General features: G+C 47.7%; 1 protein-coding gene across 7 annotated transcripts in view; it reads right to left on the bottom strand.

Annotated features, from left to right (window-relative positions):
• The window catches only part of RARB (retinoic acid receptor beta), a 329275-nt gene that overhangs the window by 11739 nt on the left and 298789 nt on the right, over nt 1-18747 (bottom strand). For all 7 annotated transcript variants that reach the window (XM_042806516.1, XM_032996979.2, XM_032996987.2 and 4 more), the window contains 2 exons: nt 7642-7802; nt 20-196 (listed from right to left, as the gene is read on the bottom strand). In XM_042806516.1, coding sequence (XP_042662450.1) covers nt 20-196; nt 7642-7802 — 338 coding nt within the window. The remainder of the gene's footprint in view (nt 1-19; nt 197-7641; nt 7803-18747) is intronic.

Raw genomic sequence — 18747 nt, 5'->3', positions numbered from 1 at the left:
CGATGTTAAAAGTACTTACCAGTATATCCAGGCAGGCTGCTTTAAGTAGAGTTATCTGGTCCGCAATGGTCAAACTTGTAAAGCCTGGCAATCGCTTTGCAAATTCCACTATTTTAATAATGCACTTTGTTGCAAGTTCACTGAATTTGTCCCAAAGCCCAAGGTCCAGTCGAACCCGATGATCCGCGCTGGAGTTCTGGAAGGAGAGACAGAAGGCACCATAAATTAACAACGTCCCTTTCAGTAAACGGTTTTCAAGAGAAAGAAACAACAACCGAGTACTCCTTCCAGAAGTACTTTCTATTAACATTCCAGGCATTTTCTGCAGCTTGCTGTTGGGATGATGCTGGTTTTAAACTTGGATTAATCGCCTGAAAATTCCTTGGATATTTCTCTGATACTTATGATTGCAGAGGCCATCTGTACAAGGAATCCAAATGAACTTAAACATTTCCAAATGCCACTACCATTATTCTTCCTTGCCATTATATAATAAGTGCATTGAGAGAGACAATTTACAGTTGTACCCCAGGAAATATAAATGAACAGTGGAACAAGAATATCAGGTCCTCATCTGGAAAAAGCAGCACAATATTTGGAACACAGTTTCACATACTTAAGGTCTTATCAAATTAGTTCTACTTAATTTATCTGCTCTGTGGCTCTGCGAGAGTCTTGCAGCTTTCTCAAGCGACAGTCTCCCGTGAATTAAAGAGCATTTCTTTACGTGACTTTAAGAAAAATACCATGTGCACTGATGAGTGCTACACGCTCTTTTGTTGGTGCATCCAACATATACACTACTGTTTGAAGTGTTACAAGGACATTCCAGCTGCATCTTTCAGACAGTGTTTCCATATATTCACCAATCTTAACCGAAAAGCCCGTAATTTGCTAGCGTGTGTAGCAAACTTGTGTCGAGACCACTTAACCCTTGGAAGGAGTTAAACACGTTAGCCAAGAACCGGCTGACTCAGAAGTTACTGTGATTTATCTGACGCTAGTCCAACAAAAGATGGTGTCACAGGGAGACCCGGTCAGCTGTTTTCAACCCCCCATGTGGTTCTTGTGGGGTGACGAGCAATGGGTAATTTCAGACAGAGCTCTGAAACACCCGAGGCCCCTCTCCTCCTTCCCCAGCACGCAGCAAATTCCCATTTTGCCACCACGTGAGCCAGTGCTGTTTAGGATGCGGCCAGCGTGACGGTCCCCCCCGCTACTTCATGAGCCACCAAGTTTAATGTGCACGGCAGCTGCTTCCAGCATCTGGGCAGTCTCCTCTTCCCTGCAGGAGGGATTTTACCTGTAAAAATATGCTGGTGCTAAAGTTGCAAAAGGTGCCGAGCTGCAATGACAGAAAACCAGAGGCAGAGTTTGTCTCTTCCACATCTCATCTGAGCTTCTCGACTAAAGGCGAAAGGGAGGCATCTCCCAAAGCAGGCCCACCCGCTCCAGCCGGGCACCTCGGGCGGGGAGGGGAAATCTGCTCGGGGGTGGCTTTCTCTGCACCCGCAAGCGACGCTGACGCAATCGGCTGCCTTAGTCTTAGCTGGTCAAAATGTCAGTTAACTTTCACATTAAAGTTACGTGCGAGGAGTCCCGGCCCAGCAGGCTAACGGACGTGGCAGACAAAGAGCCGCAGAGACGCACTCGATTTACGCGGGCTGCACTTGCCTGGGGAAAACTCTCCAGTGCCCCTGCCACCATCCCTGCTGGCGGTGAGGACGCCCGCCCACCTCTTGGGCAACCCGTGGAAGCCGCAGCTTATCAGCTTGCCTTGGCTCGGGGGAAGGACGCGGGGCCTGGAGAGGTCGGCGAGGGGAGGTGGGTGAGCTCAGCTTGGGGGGGATGCTCAGTGCCCCCCGGCCGGGGCTGCCGGCGCCACGACCACCCTCAGTCACGAAGGGGAAAGCCCTGACGGGTCCCAAGGGCAGCGCCAGCCTGAGCTCCCCCTCCCCTGCAGCCACGTTCCCGCACCCCTCCTGCAAGAGGAGAGGCCAACCGTGCCCAACAGCTCGAAGGCGCCTACGCGCTCCTACCCGCTCTCCCTTTCCAAGGGATGAGAAATTAACTTCTTCATTTCTGTCTGAATTTTTATTCTGGGAACTTCCTCTATTTTGTTTTGGGTTTGTTTTGTTTTGTTTTGTTTTGCTTTTTTAAATGACAGAAGAAGAGATAGGAGAAAATGTCTTTATAATCCTAAACCTAAAGAATTGCCTTCAAAATGGTCCAAAACTAATGGGTTAACAGTCATTGTAATGCCCTTTGAAACATTTCTTTTGGCTACCGGAGTATGCATCCTTCAGATTTATTTTATTTCATCCTCAAGGACCTTGGTGAAATACAGTACATTGGAGGAAAAATAAGATCAAGATGTGCAGTCATTCAGGCTGTAATTAAATTTAATAGGCAGTTTATCCAGTTCATAGAAAGATGGCATAGCGGAGAGCTACACAAAGCAGAGCCTAAAGCAGGAAATCATTTTACAATAGGGTATCCATCTGGAAAAAAAGACGTTGCATGAAACCAGCAAGTGTGAACGAAATCTTCATCAGTATCATATGAGGTTACTTTATCATGCTGCAGTGCCGGCAATGGGAAGTTTGACATGTCTTCTATTAAGAGTAATGCACGGCCGTCTTAACAAATGTAAATCTAACTCACTATTATGCAAACTGAAGAGAAGGGGCAGTTAATAAAATACAAAATAACCGGGTGTTTTATTACGCTGAGTGCCAGATTCCTCAGCTTCGTAGCTAATGTGGTTTACACATTATCTCTGAGATGCTACAATTGGAAGGAGTTTTAACGTTTTATTTGGTAATGAATGCAGTCGCAAGCATCACGGAAAATAGCTGGATTTTTAGCAGTATTTCTGAGTATGTAAAACCAAAACTGACGCAGTATCAATGTCTAGGTTGAACAATAAAACACGGGGTTAATAAAATGCATGTTGGAACTAGAAACTCTGATTAAATTTGCCTGGGGATCTCCTCTAACCATGCTGTGAAAAAGATGCAGACGCTGTGACTTTTCCTGAATATTTTACTGAAGCAGTTTTCTGGGTGTCTTTTCCAGGAGCAGCCTTGCATGTTTTTCAGGCCTTTGCACCAGCGCACATATGGTGGAACAATACTGTAATACACCCTAGTGGCATCTTTATCAGTGGAAAAGCCCAACCTTGCTATGAAATCCAATTAAACAGCCATTTTTGCCACATAAATTGATCCCATTTTTTCCATCATTTTTGTTTTTTCATTGCAGGCTGCTCTGTCTCCACGTTAACGATACGGGATGAGGTCCTCGCAGAAACACGCACAGTAGCAGAATCCCTACCGTCTTTAAAATCCACTTTACGGAGGAAACAAGGCTCACAGGGGCACTCTGCCCTAATCAGGAACACTTGCTGTGCCTCTTTAGTAAAAGCAGCAATGCACTCCAGCTCCAGTGAGTTCACCGAGGACCACGGCACACGACTCTGCTCGGCCCCAGCAGCAGGAGATAGATGACAGGTATAGAGAGACAGATATATTCCTCTGCAATGGCACAGAACAGTGTCTGTGTGGCTTCTAAGCCCAGCATTCCGAAAGGACAAAATGCCATCAAGATGCAAAACCTCTCCACGCCCAGCCAGCCAAGAACAACCCAGGAGAACCTGCAGCAAGGGTCCGCAGAGTCAAAATTATTTTCTGTTTTATCCTCCCTTTATCACATGGCTGGATGCAACACAGCTGTAGACTTACAAATAATACCAGTCTCGAGGGACAAGCAGTATAGTTACACTCAATTATACTATAAAGTATGACATCTCCAGAGAAATTACTAAGGCACTCTCTCTTACCTGGATGACAGTAATAAAACAGATCTATTTATGATAGACTTTTGAAATCCATTATGTTTAAACAGCTTGCTGATTCTCATCATTGGCAGAACTATACTTGCCACTGCCCACCAAATGCAACTGTTAAGTCAAATGACCCAGGGAATTTAATGCAAGTGCTATTCTCCCATTATTTTAAGTAGACTTTTATTAACTATGCAAAGTATGGTAATTATTACAGATAGGGACACTTTTCAAAGAGCAGATGGATATAAAAATAAAACATAATTGAAAATGCTTCTCCAAAATAATTTCTGAACAGGTGAAAATACACAATGGGGGAAAAAATCACCACGTAACCTTTCCCTCCGGGAAAAGCAGGCTGCAGCGCTCAAGGGAGAGAGGAGCCAGATATGCAAGCCAAATGTCTGAACAGATTTTTTTATGACTATCTCTGCAAGGTCTTTTTTACTCCGCTCTCTTATACTTAAAATTCTTTGCTCTTTTTAGCAACAAACAAAATCATGTTTTAAATCAGTCTGAATGAGCACGTAACCGAGGCACACGGGGGCCACGCCTGCAGCACTGTCCACCATCTCCATCAGTATGCACGTGCAAAGCTCATGAAATTCAAGTGAATCCGCATCGATTCAACACACTCACTTCTCACGCTCGCTTAAAGAATTAAATAAGACCCTCTAGGGCTACCTGAGCCCCCTGCCCGCTCCGCGGGGGGAGCGCGCCGCGCCTCGTGCCGGCGGAGCCGGGCGGAAAGGCAGCACTGGCGGGTGTCGCGGCGGGCAAGCCGCTCTAGCTTGCTACTCCCAGAAGAGCAGAGCGGTGCAGGTTTCCAGCTCCCCTTGGGCTCCGCGTTTACAAAAAGAAGGGTGTGCTCCTGGGTGGTTTTTTTTCGACTTCTGGTCTCTATTTTAAATGTCTCCAAAGGCAGAAGTACTGCCTGAGCCCTGGTGCGGGGTCAGCGGCCGGCGGTGCTCCTCCAACCAGCCCCCACAGCTCCCGCAGCCCCTCGGACCCTCCACCGCTGCAGACCGGCTTCTCTCCGCTCCGGGGCTCACTGGAGGCTGGAGAGGAAGATGACCTTACTCCAGCCCCCGTGGTACCCTGTCCCTTCCACCGCTGGGCAGGGACAGGGCTCACAAAAATGAGCTCTTAACGCTGCATTCCTACCTATAAAGCTGGAGGGGTTGCCAGGCCTGAGCTAGATGGGAGATTTAGACACTTCGCATTTCACACAGAGACGATGAGAATGCAGCAAGAAGGCAGTATTTAGCACCACCGCTATTAGTTTTGACAGAGCTGTTGAAGGAAGCTGTATCGGTCTCAAAGACTCGGGGTAAGCCAAAAATAACTCTTCCAGTACGATTTTGTTACTGCAACTCGTCCAGTACCGAACCATGGCAAAGCACCACGGACTTCAGCCACGCGCAGCTAACTGCTGTGGACTTCCAACAGACCAACGACAAAAACAAGAAACCTTTTTCCCCGGGCTGCCTGATCTGACCTGAGACACAAATGAGCAACACCCAGCCCCTGAGAGTACGGTCAAGGCATGGTTACTGGGGACCCACGGACAGACCACGTCCATCCGTTCCCTATTTAGATCCAGGTGCTCTCAGTAAGGGCTTGGAAATTCCAACAGGGACGTAAACTCACCATGGGGGTCAGCAGGGACGCAAGGACGAAGGCATCAGTGGTGTGTGGGATATGCAGCAAGACCCTCCCCAATTTCATCCACTTGTATCATTTCAAGAGCTAAAATACTAATGACACTTAAGCACCCGACACACGCCGCAGGCATACAGGCTCCCGGGTTTATCTTCCAACCCTCCGGGACGGTTGGCAGCTGCCAGAACGAGGCACCACCCCAGGGGCTGCAGCACACCCTTCAGACCCGGAGGTTACACACAAGTACGAGCCGACACGTTCACCCTGGGAGGCATACGGGTGTATTGTTTTTCTGGGATAGCCGGGCCCTGTGCGGTGCAGCCCGGCTCCCACACCAGCCTGGCTACGCGCCCCAGCCACGTACATACAGTCACCTCTTCTACGAGGGAAAAAAACCTCAGTGTCTTCGAACGAGGGGGACTCTTCCACACTTGCTCAGAAGGGCCCTTGCATTCGCAGGGGTGCGAGAGCCCGCGTGGGAGGTTTCATCTGCTCCAGGATGAGGATGCAACCGCGCGCGCGGGGGGCGTTAACCCAGGAACCTCCTTGCGAAGCCGCGCTGTGGATCCCACCGTCCCCAGCTGTGCCCTCGGTTATGCCTCCGGGGGGGCTGCGTGGCAGCTTCCAGCCTGGCAGGCTGCCCGGTCCCCGGGGTCTGCCCGGTCCCCGGGGTCTGCCCGGTCCCCGGGGTCTGCCCGGGCAGGTTTCACCCGCCTGCCCGCTGGCCGTTCCCCCGGGCAGGGCTAGCAGCACCAGAGGAGCACGCGGAGGACAGGCGCCTCCCCCGGTACCCCCTCCCCTTTTACGTGGATCTCACAATTAAATGTGAAAAATGTTTGTGAAAATACTTTCAGGAACATGGAAACCATGCCTTTTTCTAACATCATATCATATACGCTAGCTTTGCTTGTACCAAAATACAAGGTCTTACACCTGGACTCGAGAGTTTTGCACCTGGCACTTTGTAAATGGGTAAGTATGCCATAAAACAGCACCCTGCTCACTAGAACAGTGAATACTGATGCCACACAGGGATTTGCCTAGATCACTCTCTGAGAAATTTAACATTTGCTTCAGTAGCAGAGAATTTACTCAAAACAGAGAGCAATCCAGTGATGGAGGTATTTCACCTGGCCTCCGGGGCTTGGTCCCAGCTCTTCAGCTGGGGCTGGAGGACAAGTACCACGGAGGCTGGTGTCTCCTGGCCCCGGCCACGCCGCTCGGGAACTCCTGGCCTCGGCAGCAAGAGTGCACGCTCGACTGCTTCAGGACCTGCTGCACATCCCTCTGAAACAGCCAAGGCTGCTCCAGCCGACAGCAAGACCAGACCCAGCAAAGTCATTCCTCAGCCAACAAGACTCTCAACATTACCTAACAGCTATTTTTTAGCATCTCTCTTATTACTGCATTTGAGAATTTGGCATTGAGCTTTCTCTCTGAAATCAACAAATATCACTGACCTTCCCTGTATTTAGCAACATATATATATATATATATATATATATATATATATATATATATATATATATATATATATATATACACGTATATGAATAGAAAAAAATTATTTTCCTGATTCATCCTCTGGAGAAATTCCCACAGTACTGAACTTCTTAACGGGGGACTGATTTTTAATTTCTAAAAGCAGCAGAAGCTTTTGCTGTTCTGTGGTATTTTTGTAGACTGGAATAGGAGTAAACTGCAAATGAGTATTTTGGAAACAGCTTTATTTAGACATTTCATATTTTCCTTGACCTTGGTAGCTTTGGGACTGTCACCACAGCAGCATTTAAGAACTCTCTACACCTGCGAAGTTGTAATCCGCTGATGCACAAGCAGAGATCAACGTCTTTGGAAGCCAACAAATTTCTAATGAATGATGGCATGTAATTGACTCACGGACTCCAAGACTCTCTCTTGGCAGGATTAATCCTTCAGTCTCTCACAATACCGCTAAGCAATGCTTACTTCTCTTCTTCAGCATGCATCTGCATGCATACCTGTGCTTTTGCATGGCTAAGGAGGTGAGAGCAGTGCGACTACTTCTGCATCTGTTTAAAACATCTGAAGCCTCCAGTGCAAAGCTCACATCACCCAGGCATACCCAGACCACGTGTGTCACAAACCAGGCTTACCGTAGTGTATTTTCCCAGCTGGCAGAGCGAGGGGAAGGTTTCCTGGTGAGCTTTTCGGATCTTCTCAGTGAGATCATCCAACTCTGCTGTCATTTCATAGTTTTCTGTGGACTCCTGCTTTGAAGGTTCCTTCTTCTTTTTGTTCCTATCATTTCTGACAGCTGCAGAAAAAGCAGAGACACAGATCACATGCAGTTATTCAGATCACCCCATGTTGGTTTTGCTGCTCTACTTCAAAACACTGTAAAAAACTTTTATTTTAAACATAAACTATTTTAAGTGGAGATAAAAATGTTGTATGCACAGAGAATACTAAAGCAAGCTTAATTTTTTAGCTGTAAGAATGAAATGTAGTGGGTAATGATGACACCAAACTTCCAGAGGTGTTTCTTTTGGACATGCCATCGCACTCCCACAGGATCTACCCTCCAAGAAAGCGTACTGCAACTTCACAGGCACTGTAAGTGTCTCAGTAACTTTGTGAGGCGGTGTTTTTCTGCCGTATCATTTACAGCTGTGCACGCTGAACGGTGAAGTCCTCTGCAGTGATGCAGTTGGCATTTTATTGGATGTGAACACCACTAAAAAAAGTCAGCGACTGTCTTTCTTCTCAGCATGGAAGATAACAAAACCCATACTAATACAAACTCCACCAAGCAAAAGTTATTTAAAGGGAAAGTTAAATGTGAAAACAGTAAATGAAAGAAGATGAAACACATTAAACTCGAGCTCTGAAGATCAAAGGACAAGTACAAACACTTGAAAGAGTAAAAATGGCAGTGAAGCTATCTAAAGTTGCTTGCCATCTGCTCCTGCGCTCAGATCAGCCTCCTACCTTCCCCCGTCCGTGGGGGATTACTGGAAATATGCACCGTGCAGCACTCGTGCTGTAATTCATTTCCCACATATTTGTGTTTTGTAATAAAATATGACAGCTGCTCTATCACCAAGCTAGTCTCTGTTCGTTTAATGAGAATAGCTTAATTTTGCAAAACGTGCCCAGGAGATGAGTCTATGTCCACAGTATTGCCAGTACTTGTGAATTTTATCAAGAGGCTTGTTGTTAGCTAAAGCTAACATCTTAAGCATAACCAGATGCATAAGGCTTTACAACAAAGCCAAGCAAAATCAATCCCTCTCCCCAAAGACTCCATGTCAATATTAAACACCCCGAAGACTAAATGTTATTGGACAAATAAACTCAACCTTAACGTCCACTTGTGTTCAAAACCTCATGATAGTTAGAACAAGGTCCTAAACTCTGAGGGGGTGGCTGGTGGGTTTGGCACACGTGAGGACGGCCGGGGATTTTGGATGGCCAAAGACCTGCTGATTTTCACTGGTACCCTCCCGCCCCAGGAAGCGCATCCATCGGTGCTGCAGGGAGGGAGGCACAGCAAAACGGGCGGGTGCCCAGAGCCACCCCTTTTCCCCTCTGGGTTCCCCAGACCCATCTCCACCTCTTCTGTGGTTGATTCCTACATGCCCATGAACCACAAACGATCACAAAGAGCAGGCAAATGGTGAATGTTTCAGGAGGAAAAATAGGTGTCAATCCAGTCTCACCTACAGTATCCCTTCAAGAACAGATGACGCACAGTTGCATTCATTTTCCTCTGGGTGTCCTTTTTGACAGAAAATTGAGAGTGACATGGGAAAATGGTGGGGTGGGAAAGCAGCAGAGGCAGGGGCATCTACAGAAATAACATGAGTAACAGAAAACAAGGGGTAGATGCAACGACTATTGCTGCTCCTTCACGAGGCCATTAGGCACACAGTCCATGGGAGGAACAACTCTGGTTTTCTCACTAAAGGTTTGACTTTACAGCTGACAAAACCCCGACCCCGATCCAGCCGGTATTTTAAGGATGAACTTGACTTTAACTGTGTCAACAGCCCTGCACTGGAGTCAGTTATGTGCTTTGCTGGATCAGGGCTGGGATGCTAAGCACCCCCACCAGATTAAAGGCTAACCTCAAACACCATCGATTCTGGTGTCTGGAGTAACACAGACTCAAAGGAGACCAGGAAGGGTGAACTGAAAAGGCAGCTGCTTGTGAAGGTTCAGTGCTACCAGTGTAGTCAGATTTGGAGGGGGGTGGGGTTGGATCCCCCATTTTCCTTTTACAAATACTGCCCTAAAGCCAGTGCCCTGATTTGTCCGCTGGACCGCAGGGCAGAGCACAGGTACGGTCTCTTGCACTGAGAAAAACATCCAGGACCAGCACGTAAGTCTCGAGTGCTTCAAACTGCCACTGAACTCCAGCAGTAAATCCTAACTGCTGCTGTACTTGGACGATAAAAGAGCTCCTTAGAAAATTATGTAAACTCCTACACAACCACAAAGAGCAATAGGCCTTTGTAATAAAGCCCCATTTGCTTACAGCTCTGTGAGCTGATTGACAAATTTGCCAAACAGGCGGCCTCGGCCACTACTTATCTCAACAGCTTTGAGCTCCTCGTGGAAGACAAACACGGCATTTCGGCCAGGCTTTGGAGCAGCTGCCCGGAGCTCCCGGCGACCAGAGGGTAACCGGCAGGAACCGCGCCGTGCTCCGGCACAGCTCCCTCTGCGGCTGTACCCGCAGCCCCTCCCCTCCACGGGCCACGCAGGGACGGCCGCTGGTCAGTCCACACCACCAAAGGGGCCCAGCTCTGCCCGCTTTCCTTTCGGGCACGAATCACTACAGGGTAGGAAGGGGAGAATTAACACATCCTGAAAACGAAGAACAGTTTTTGTTCATGACCTTTCTCTCCACGATTCCGATAGCCTTTATAATAACGATAAAACGTGAATAACGTTTGTCTTCTTGCTTTATGCATGCTTTTTATATTTCCTACATTTGTCTTCGCTAAGGCTGCATCAGACATGGCAGTGTTTCTATATTCCCTGCAAGATAACACAATAAAGTGCTGACACATAACACCCAGGCTCCAGAAATATAAAGAATTTCAATAACGCTGAACTATTACGCAGATTCAACTACAACTATCATTCAGTGCAAAAAAAAAAAAAAAAAAAAAAAGAGAGAGAGAAAAGGATTAAGACGACACTATGTTTAAAAGAGTTAAATAAAAACATATAAACACACACATTTACCCAGTAAATTTAAAAGCCATCACTGCTCTGGGAACAGGAACTGTCACATCGCATGTGGGAAGGGGTTTGGATTACAGTTTATGCTTATATTACATAAATCACACCTTTTTGTGTCTTGAGCTGTACATGCATACGATCACATCAATCCCGGATGCAATTCCACTGCCTTTTAATGATGATATGCCAGTGATGAATCTGTGTCACAGTTAACGCCACCGTAGAAAACTCAGGTTATGAATTTCATTACTTCTGCACTAAATTCTGACTCGGTGGCTGCATTATTTAGGAGCTCTCAACAGGGGACGGTATAGAAGCTCTCTTGCTCTCTGAGAAATACTGGAAGTTAAAAAGCTGCGAGAACAGATGAGGTGGTGGTGCGGGGCAAGAGAGCGAAACAAGGTGTATCCTGCCAGGTGAGGAAGCCCCGTCTCGGCGCTGCTGGGCCGGCTGAGCGGTGCACGCCCGCGCCCGCGCCCGTCGGCTCCCACCCCTCTGCCGACCACAGCTCCTCCGTCCCTCCGACGCACACGCCAGGACTTGCACTTCCACACCCAGAAACCTCCTGGTAAGTGGGGGAAGGCACTCGCTGTCGTCCCGGCTGTAAGGATGGCCCCCTACCCCCACTCGTTCCTCCCCTCACCTGACCGCAGAGGCGCTGACCATCAGCTCTTGTCCCACCCCGTCTGTTCCCTTCACCCCCGCCTTGCCACTGCTTTCCTCGGCCTCAGACACCTTCCCTCTTCGGACTGAAGCGACGGGCAGGGCACAAAAGTTGCAGGCAGGAAGGATGCACTTTTCAAGAAAAGCAGGGCCTGCTGGGGAGGACACCAGGTGTAGGAGAGGCACCAACAGCTTCTCTCGGAGGACCCCAGCGCTCTCACTCAGCAACCACGCGGCAGTCCTCCCGCCTGAGCGGGGTCATTTCAAGCATGTCGTAATGCTGGGAATCGTCCAGTCTTAAATGCAAGCCCCTCAGGTCCACCACACTTAGTCATCGTTTGGCCTAAGAAGAGTCTGGGATCCAGCCCAAGAGATTTAGGCAGTTTCTAGATAATCAGGTAAAATTACGGAATAATGAGTGTTTGTAGTCCCCTTCATCAAAGGTGGCACAAACGTGTCCAGGAGAGAAGAACCTGCAGCTCATGACACAATTTTTCCAATTACTTGCATAACCTGTGCTTCCCCAGGTGCCCAGAAGATAGTTAGACAGCACCTTTCATACATTATAATGATTAATCAGCTTGATTAATTCATGACTTGATATGCTATTATTGCAGTTTTGCCACTCCGAGATCCCCATGACCTTTGAGTAACTCTGCGCACTAGTTAACAGGTTCTGTTCCTGTACCAACAACTACTAGTGTTTCCAGTTAGCTCGCATTCCTGTAAAACCACGCTTCTCTTGTCCCTAAATATTTTGGAAGTTACTCGTTAAGCTAACAGATCTCAAAAGCATCATAAAGCATGATGAGCGGGTCAGTAATTGCACGGCCCTGGGCGCAAGGTGGGTTTTCAAAAAGACTCCATTTGGCGAATGCTGGTGGGAAGAGAAATGGGAGGTGAGCCGGGGCAGGACCACCACAGGCCAGGCATCCCCCCCCCCGCCGTGTGCCGGCTCCCTGTCCCGCGCCGGGGAAGCCATCCACCCACCCATCCACCCATCCACCCATCCATCCATCCATCCATCCATCCATCCATCCATCCATCCATCCATCCATCCATCCACCCATCCACCCATCCACCCATCCATCCATCCATCCCTCCCTCCCTCCCTCCCTCCACCCCTCCATCCATCCATCCATCCATCCCTCCCTCCCTCCCTCCATCCACCCATCCATCCCTCCCTCCCTCCCTCCCTCCATCCATCCATCCACCCATCCCTCCCTCCCTCCATCCATCCATCCATCCATCCCTCCATCCCTCCATCCCTCCATCCATCCACCCATCCATCCATCCCTCCCTCCCTCCCTCCCTCCATCCATCCATCCACCCACCCATCCCTCGCCCAGCGCCAGGCAGGTTGGTGGGGCCAATGCTCAGCACTGCACCCGGGGCTTCCTGGAGCTCCAACCCGCTTCTTAGGGTGGGAACCCGCGCGCCTTCCACAGCTCCTCTACACCCTGACTCCTCCAACTCCAGCCGCCGCAGCTAGGAGTTTCAAACGATGGCAGAAGTTGGCAGCTGTGGACAGTGTCAGACAAATACGCGAAATGCCCACCTACTGCCGCGGCCAAGGTGGGCCCGTCGGGACAGATGCCCCACGCGTACCACCCCGCGGTGCGCAGCGCTCCTGGTAACCAACGGCAGCCCACAGGGATGTCCCTCGCAGCCGTCACCCTGGAAAACCTGGGTCCGAGGCAGCCCTGGCCCCCCCCCCCCCGCTGCTGCTGCTGCAGGGGGCTCTCGGAGCCGCGGCCAAGGCCAGCGCCCCGGCAGCTGGGGGAGGCACCACCCAGAGGAGGGACCTCCAGGAGGTCGGAGAAGGAACGAAATGGCCCCCCCGAAAGGCAGAGCGCCGCGCACGGCACACTGACACACTGACACAGCACCGATCCAGAACGGTAAAACCCCTGTTCGCGTTTTAGCAGCAATGCAATCGCGGGCCAAGCATCGCGCGGAAGGCTGCAGAACGCCAGGCAGAGATAAACACATTGGTCTTCCTAGGTTGCGACTTCCAGATGAAATAATGTTTTCTTTTAGGCAAAACCGCTCCGTTTCTAAAAGGAACGGGAAACTATCTTCAAACAAATTCCCATGCCAAACCTGAGCTTTGACATTTGGGGAACGACGGGAGGCAAAGCACGTTTCAAACACAAAACTCGCATTTCTAATGGACAAAGCCAATAACCAGTCCACAGTCATGTAAGGAGCTTCAAGTGCAAAACCAAAACGCATTGGAACCTGCCTATTTTGTAGCTGATTCAGAGAAATCAACCATGTCAGCTGTCAGGTACAACTGTCACAAGAAAATACCTCGAATTGAGTGAGAGAGTATCTCTCTACAAACACGTATCAAAATTAACAGGGAGCACAGCGAAACAATCATGGAAGAAATTTCATCAGCACCTGGCACGCTATCATTCCTCCCCAGGCGCAGAGCGAGCACATGTATTGCCGAATTCAGGCCCGTCCCTGGTTTCCCGTTGAGAAACAACGTGCCCGGGCCATTGCTCCAGGAACCCCAGCCCAACAGCGGGGGAAATCCAGCGGACACCGTCCTGTCGGCTGCCTTCATGTACACTGGCTCTTCCAGCCACGGGTAGTATTTTGTATCATTTTTTATTTTTTTTGTGATGAAGGTGAATCTGAACTCTGCCTTGCAGCTTTGTATTATTCATTACATAATTGCTATGTTTTATTAGAAATATGATCTATTATAACCTTGAATACGGTAACTTAAATGACATTGAAAATTAGATTATTCTGATTATTAGAGAAGTGAGAAAGGTACTAAACATTTGTAAGGCTGATAATCAATCAGTGTATCCATCTGAGTGCAATAAAAATCAATCAGGAGCTAGTGCGTTTAAATCTAATTTTTTAAGCATGACATTTTCTTCTGAGTTTCTTTTTTAAATGTCACCCTCTTCTACAACAGTGATTGATTCTATCCCCAGGGACAGTTAACGCCAACTGTTTTATTCATTGCACTCAGCTCTTGTATCCGCAGTCTTTTCTAAATATCAAATTAATGATAACAATAATATTTTAATCAAAATGTGAAATTTAGGAATACACATTCATGGAATCAAAGCAGCAAGAAGCACGACAGTACATTTAAATTAGTTCAAATACCAGGGACCTTTTAACTATCAGGCAGTGTCTTTTAATGCAGAAAATGGTGGAATTTTCTGTCCCTCCAGTTCTCTTTTTTTTTTTTTTTTCCCCCATAAAAGAGAAGGCCAAGGATTTGCTTGTTTAAAACGTAATTCATTTAGAAATGTTTTAATAGTGAACAATGAATCACTAGCTATAGGGAGTCCGTGAGTAATTACCTATGCCTCCAAAATAACCTTATTAGGTTATTGTAAGTATGGGGGAGACCTTTGATACCTACAGCCTAAGGGCCTCTACTTTTCCATTCACGCACAGGGGATTTATATGGTTAGATCCTATTATAACCGACAAAAGCAACACATCTCCCATTTATGTATGAGGATAACTGTGGGGTTAATATATCAAGAACTGAGTTCTAAGAACAGGTTTCATTATATGAATGAATGATACAAATGGATGCTCTACAGCTTTATTTAACTGGCCTGAAACTTGATCTGTGGTTTCAAGGATTCCATCAGCCTGAAAATTTTATTTTTGACATGAAATTTGGCACCTGCTTTTGTCACGTCCCTGAAATATTAGAAGATGGAGTGAGAAAAAAAGGAGTGTCTAGTCCCCTGAAAAACCCAATACCAACTGACCTCAGAGATGGCTCCAAAACTGTAAAGCCAATGCAGAACAACAGGCTGAAAAAACTACCCCTTGAATAGAGCTGACAGGTATGGCTTCAGCATTCCTTTTTTTTTTTTTTTTCCTTTCTAATTTATTTTAAATTATTATTTTTATTATTTCACATTAGTATCATTTAAGAGATTTTTTTTTTTCTCTCTCTCTTTTTTATTTTAAGACACACAGAAGCAAATCCAGCAGCTATCGTACTTTCAATATCTAGAACTGCCAATCCAAGACCTGAAACTGCTGCGGAAGGGAAAATAAAGTGGTCCTAAAGGCTGGAACTTTGCAGAAGGCTCCATAAAGTGCTTCTGCAGGAAAAAAAAAGACCCCAAAAGCCCATAAACTATTCCCAGGTGGATGAGTATGTTGCTAATGTCTACCTTTATGTTGACTATAGTATCTCAGGACTGGTTCAAGCTCTGCAGAACACGCCAAACACAGTAACAATGCCCAAGGAATAAAAATCAGGACTCCAGAAATACAAAAGAACCCATCCCTGCCTGCCCTGCCACCCCACCCCCGAAAAACCAAACCAAACCAAAATAACCAACCAGGTCCTAAGAGCAAATGAGAAATTAAGAAGTTCGAAAACAGAAAGCCTGCCAACAAGTGGAACAAAACTGGAAGAAAATGTGTTTTGCAGCATGCGGGTGCGGGCAGGCAGGCGAGAGCAAGAGTGGGAGGCAGGAGGCGCAGGGCACCGTACCCCTCCCAGGGGCTGGCCTGAACCAGGCTGCTTGCTCTCCCTCCCCACCTCCCCACACAGTGCAATCAGGGGAGGTGGAGAGACCTGATTATACCTGTAACGACAAACTGCTTCAATAGCATTTGCCCTGCGATTTCCATTTTCAAAGTGCTTTAATATCATTAACTAATTGCCAGTGTGAAATAGGATAATCCCCATACTCTTAGAAGCTGACGCTTAAAGAGCTCCTGAAGGTTGTTAGCATTAACAACTGCGGGCAGAATAAATCTCTAATATTTCCCATGTAGGCCCAGCAACATATCTGCAATGGAAATAGCCTAGCCGTACCCATTAAGACAAAATTTACTCGCTGATATGTTTCCATCTGTATTTCACATAGACATCACCTCAAGCTCCTTAATATAGCCAGAAATTCCCATCTGTGAGATGGAGCACCTCCACAGTCGGGTCCCACAACGTCCCTGGTGCATCTCGTGCTGCTGTTGAACTAATCCACACATCTGTCATGCCCTCCTTGCTCACGCCCTGCCCCACCTCTCTCGGTACTCTCCATGAAGTCAGTCACTCCCTTACTCTAAATGTAAAACCCGCAATTTTTATTAGTATCTACCATGTCACCTGCAATGGGTTTGCAGAGCAAACTCACTCACAGGGCTTCTGCAGGCAGCTCACTGAAGTGGCAGCCTACGGCAGAGTCCCCACGAAACTAAAAGCCGCAGGGAAATGAAGTATTGTGCTTACTGTCTACTGTTCTGACTGCCAAAATCACAGTGGATTTACCCGTAACTTCTGCGGCAGTCTAGATAAAATTCTGCACGCAGCTGGTTAAACTGAAACACTCTGGGGAACAGGAGGACAGCTTTTCTGGAACTGCAGCGTCTTAAAATATTAGCTAAAAATACACAAGACCACAAACACAATGTGATTATTCTTCCTCTTCCTTACAGCTGAAGTCATCAAGTGCGTATACAGCAGTTGAAAACCACTTCTAAATACTCAGCCTGAAATTAAATTTATATTAAGCCGCAGTGCATTTGTTTTACCATAGGCGGGGTAAAGAAAATATCCCTAAATTTCAAACTCTGAACTTTCAGTCAGAAATCACTAAGAGGCCATTAAACCTGTCTCATCTGATTTCAGCTGTTCAAGTGCCCTTTCGAGCTGCCTTCTCAAAGCAACTGCCCTTTTGTGCTCCAGTCTTGAAGCCTGGTACACTAACTCTTTATGGATAACTGATTACAGGTAAAAATATCCTGAACCTGACCTTTCTCTCCAGGGTCACCAAAAGGTAAATCAGTCTACTCATCTACCGATATTACATTGATTTCTCCTAGGAGACAGTCACGGTAGTACAGTGCCTTGCAGCCGGGAGAAGCTGGGGCTGTCCAAAGTCTGGAATCCAGTTTGTTGGGCATTACCCCGGGCTGCTGATGGCCAGGGCAGCGCACGGCCCTGAACCCGAGCAGACACCGCACTCCTGCCCACTGCCTGGCCCGACTGTGGCACTTCCTACACTCCAACCTGCTCTGGCTATTTTAGTTCTCACCCTAAAACGCACAGCGGAACAGAGCATGACTTGCTCTTTCCTTAGCTGGAAAGCTACCTACCATGACAAATTGCAGCCTCTTGCCTGACAAATGCCATTAACAGACCCCTTCAACAAAACAACTTTCCATAATGGGCACATTCATTCGATGTAATGAATGAGTCTCGGCTACAAGACAAATTTTGATTACGTATGATAAAACTGACTTTACAGGACAGCAAATGAAAGGGCTACAAAGAAAAGGGGGTCACAGCTGGAAGGGCCCTTCCCTTCGCTTGCACCCGGCTGCTCAGCGCCCCGGGCAGTGGCTCCCCAGAAGGAAGAGCAGAAGTTCGGGAGCAGTACCAAGACGGCGTGCATCTCTCCCTTCTATTACGGTTGGTTTCACGCAGTGAATGCAGTTTGGCTTTCTCCAAACAGGGTTCAATCCTACATTATTTACCAGAATTAAAAATAACGACCCCGAGTTATTACCACCGCTGGTTTTGTCTTGCAGTGGTGCTACTCCACTGATTGCAGCAGAGTCCTATTAGTGTAAAACTACAGTAGCGTAGTGGGAGATCAGGTCTAATATCTCTATCTGCAGATGGATAACACCACATTTGTACCCAAGTTTCATTTCTTTGTTTTGCCCCCAAGGCTAAATTTCACATTTGTAGCTCCTGGTGCCTTGTGCAATTGAGTAAAGGTGCATCTAGCGAGAGAGCTGCCAACTGACAACCCATCTGAAGAGGCCTGTGTGCGCGGTGTACTTCATCAAGCACAAAGAACACACTGCCTCCCGCACCCGTAAATCGAGCTCATGAAGGTGGAGGAACAGTTGTTCCCAGGGTGTTTTAAGAAAGGGAGCCATAGTCTTGAATCGCAGCGTTAGTCGGCGTTACAGCCTCGGCAGCTTGCAGCCCGGGCCTCCCACTAGGCCAGGGATAATAAAAGCAAAGAAAGAGCTCAGCTACTATTTACCTATTCCTCTGAAGCTAACGTGGAAAAACACACCATTATGAACTTACATAAATTCCTTCCGAATGACAAAGGTTTGTTGATACTCCTGCTACCATAAAAAAAAAAAAAAAAAAAAAAAGTGAAGATCGGGAGGTTATTTCCAGCTCTCAAGGCGCCAGGGCTGCCCCCCAAAACGGTGGGCAGGGGGGACACAAGGCGTGTGGCTCCACAGTCACGGCCAACCGCCCTGCCCGGGAGCTGCCCCCCCCCAACCTGCTCTGCCAGGAGAGGGGGCCTGGGTGCGAGAAGGGAAGAACTGCATTACTTAACCAGGTGGACCTAAAAGCGCCGGAAGATCAG

This window comes from Tyto alba, unplaced genomic scaffold, assembly GCF_018691265.1.
Source record: "Tyto alba isolate M040663 unplaced genomic scaffold, T.alba_DEE_v4.0 Super-Scaffold_46, whole genome shotgun sequence".
In the NCBI taxonomy this organism is placed as follows: Eukaryota; Metazoa; Chordata; class Aves; order Strigiformes; family Tytonidae; genus Tyto; species Tyto alba.
The sequence above is the reverse complement of the archived record's forward strand: the minus strand, read 5'-3'. Positions and strand labels throughout refer to the sequence as shown.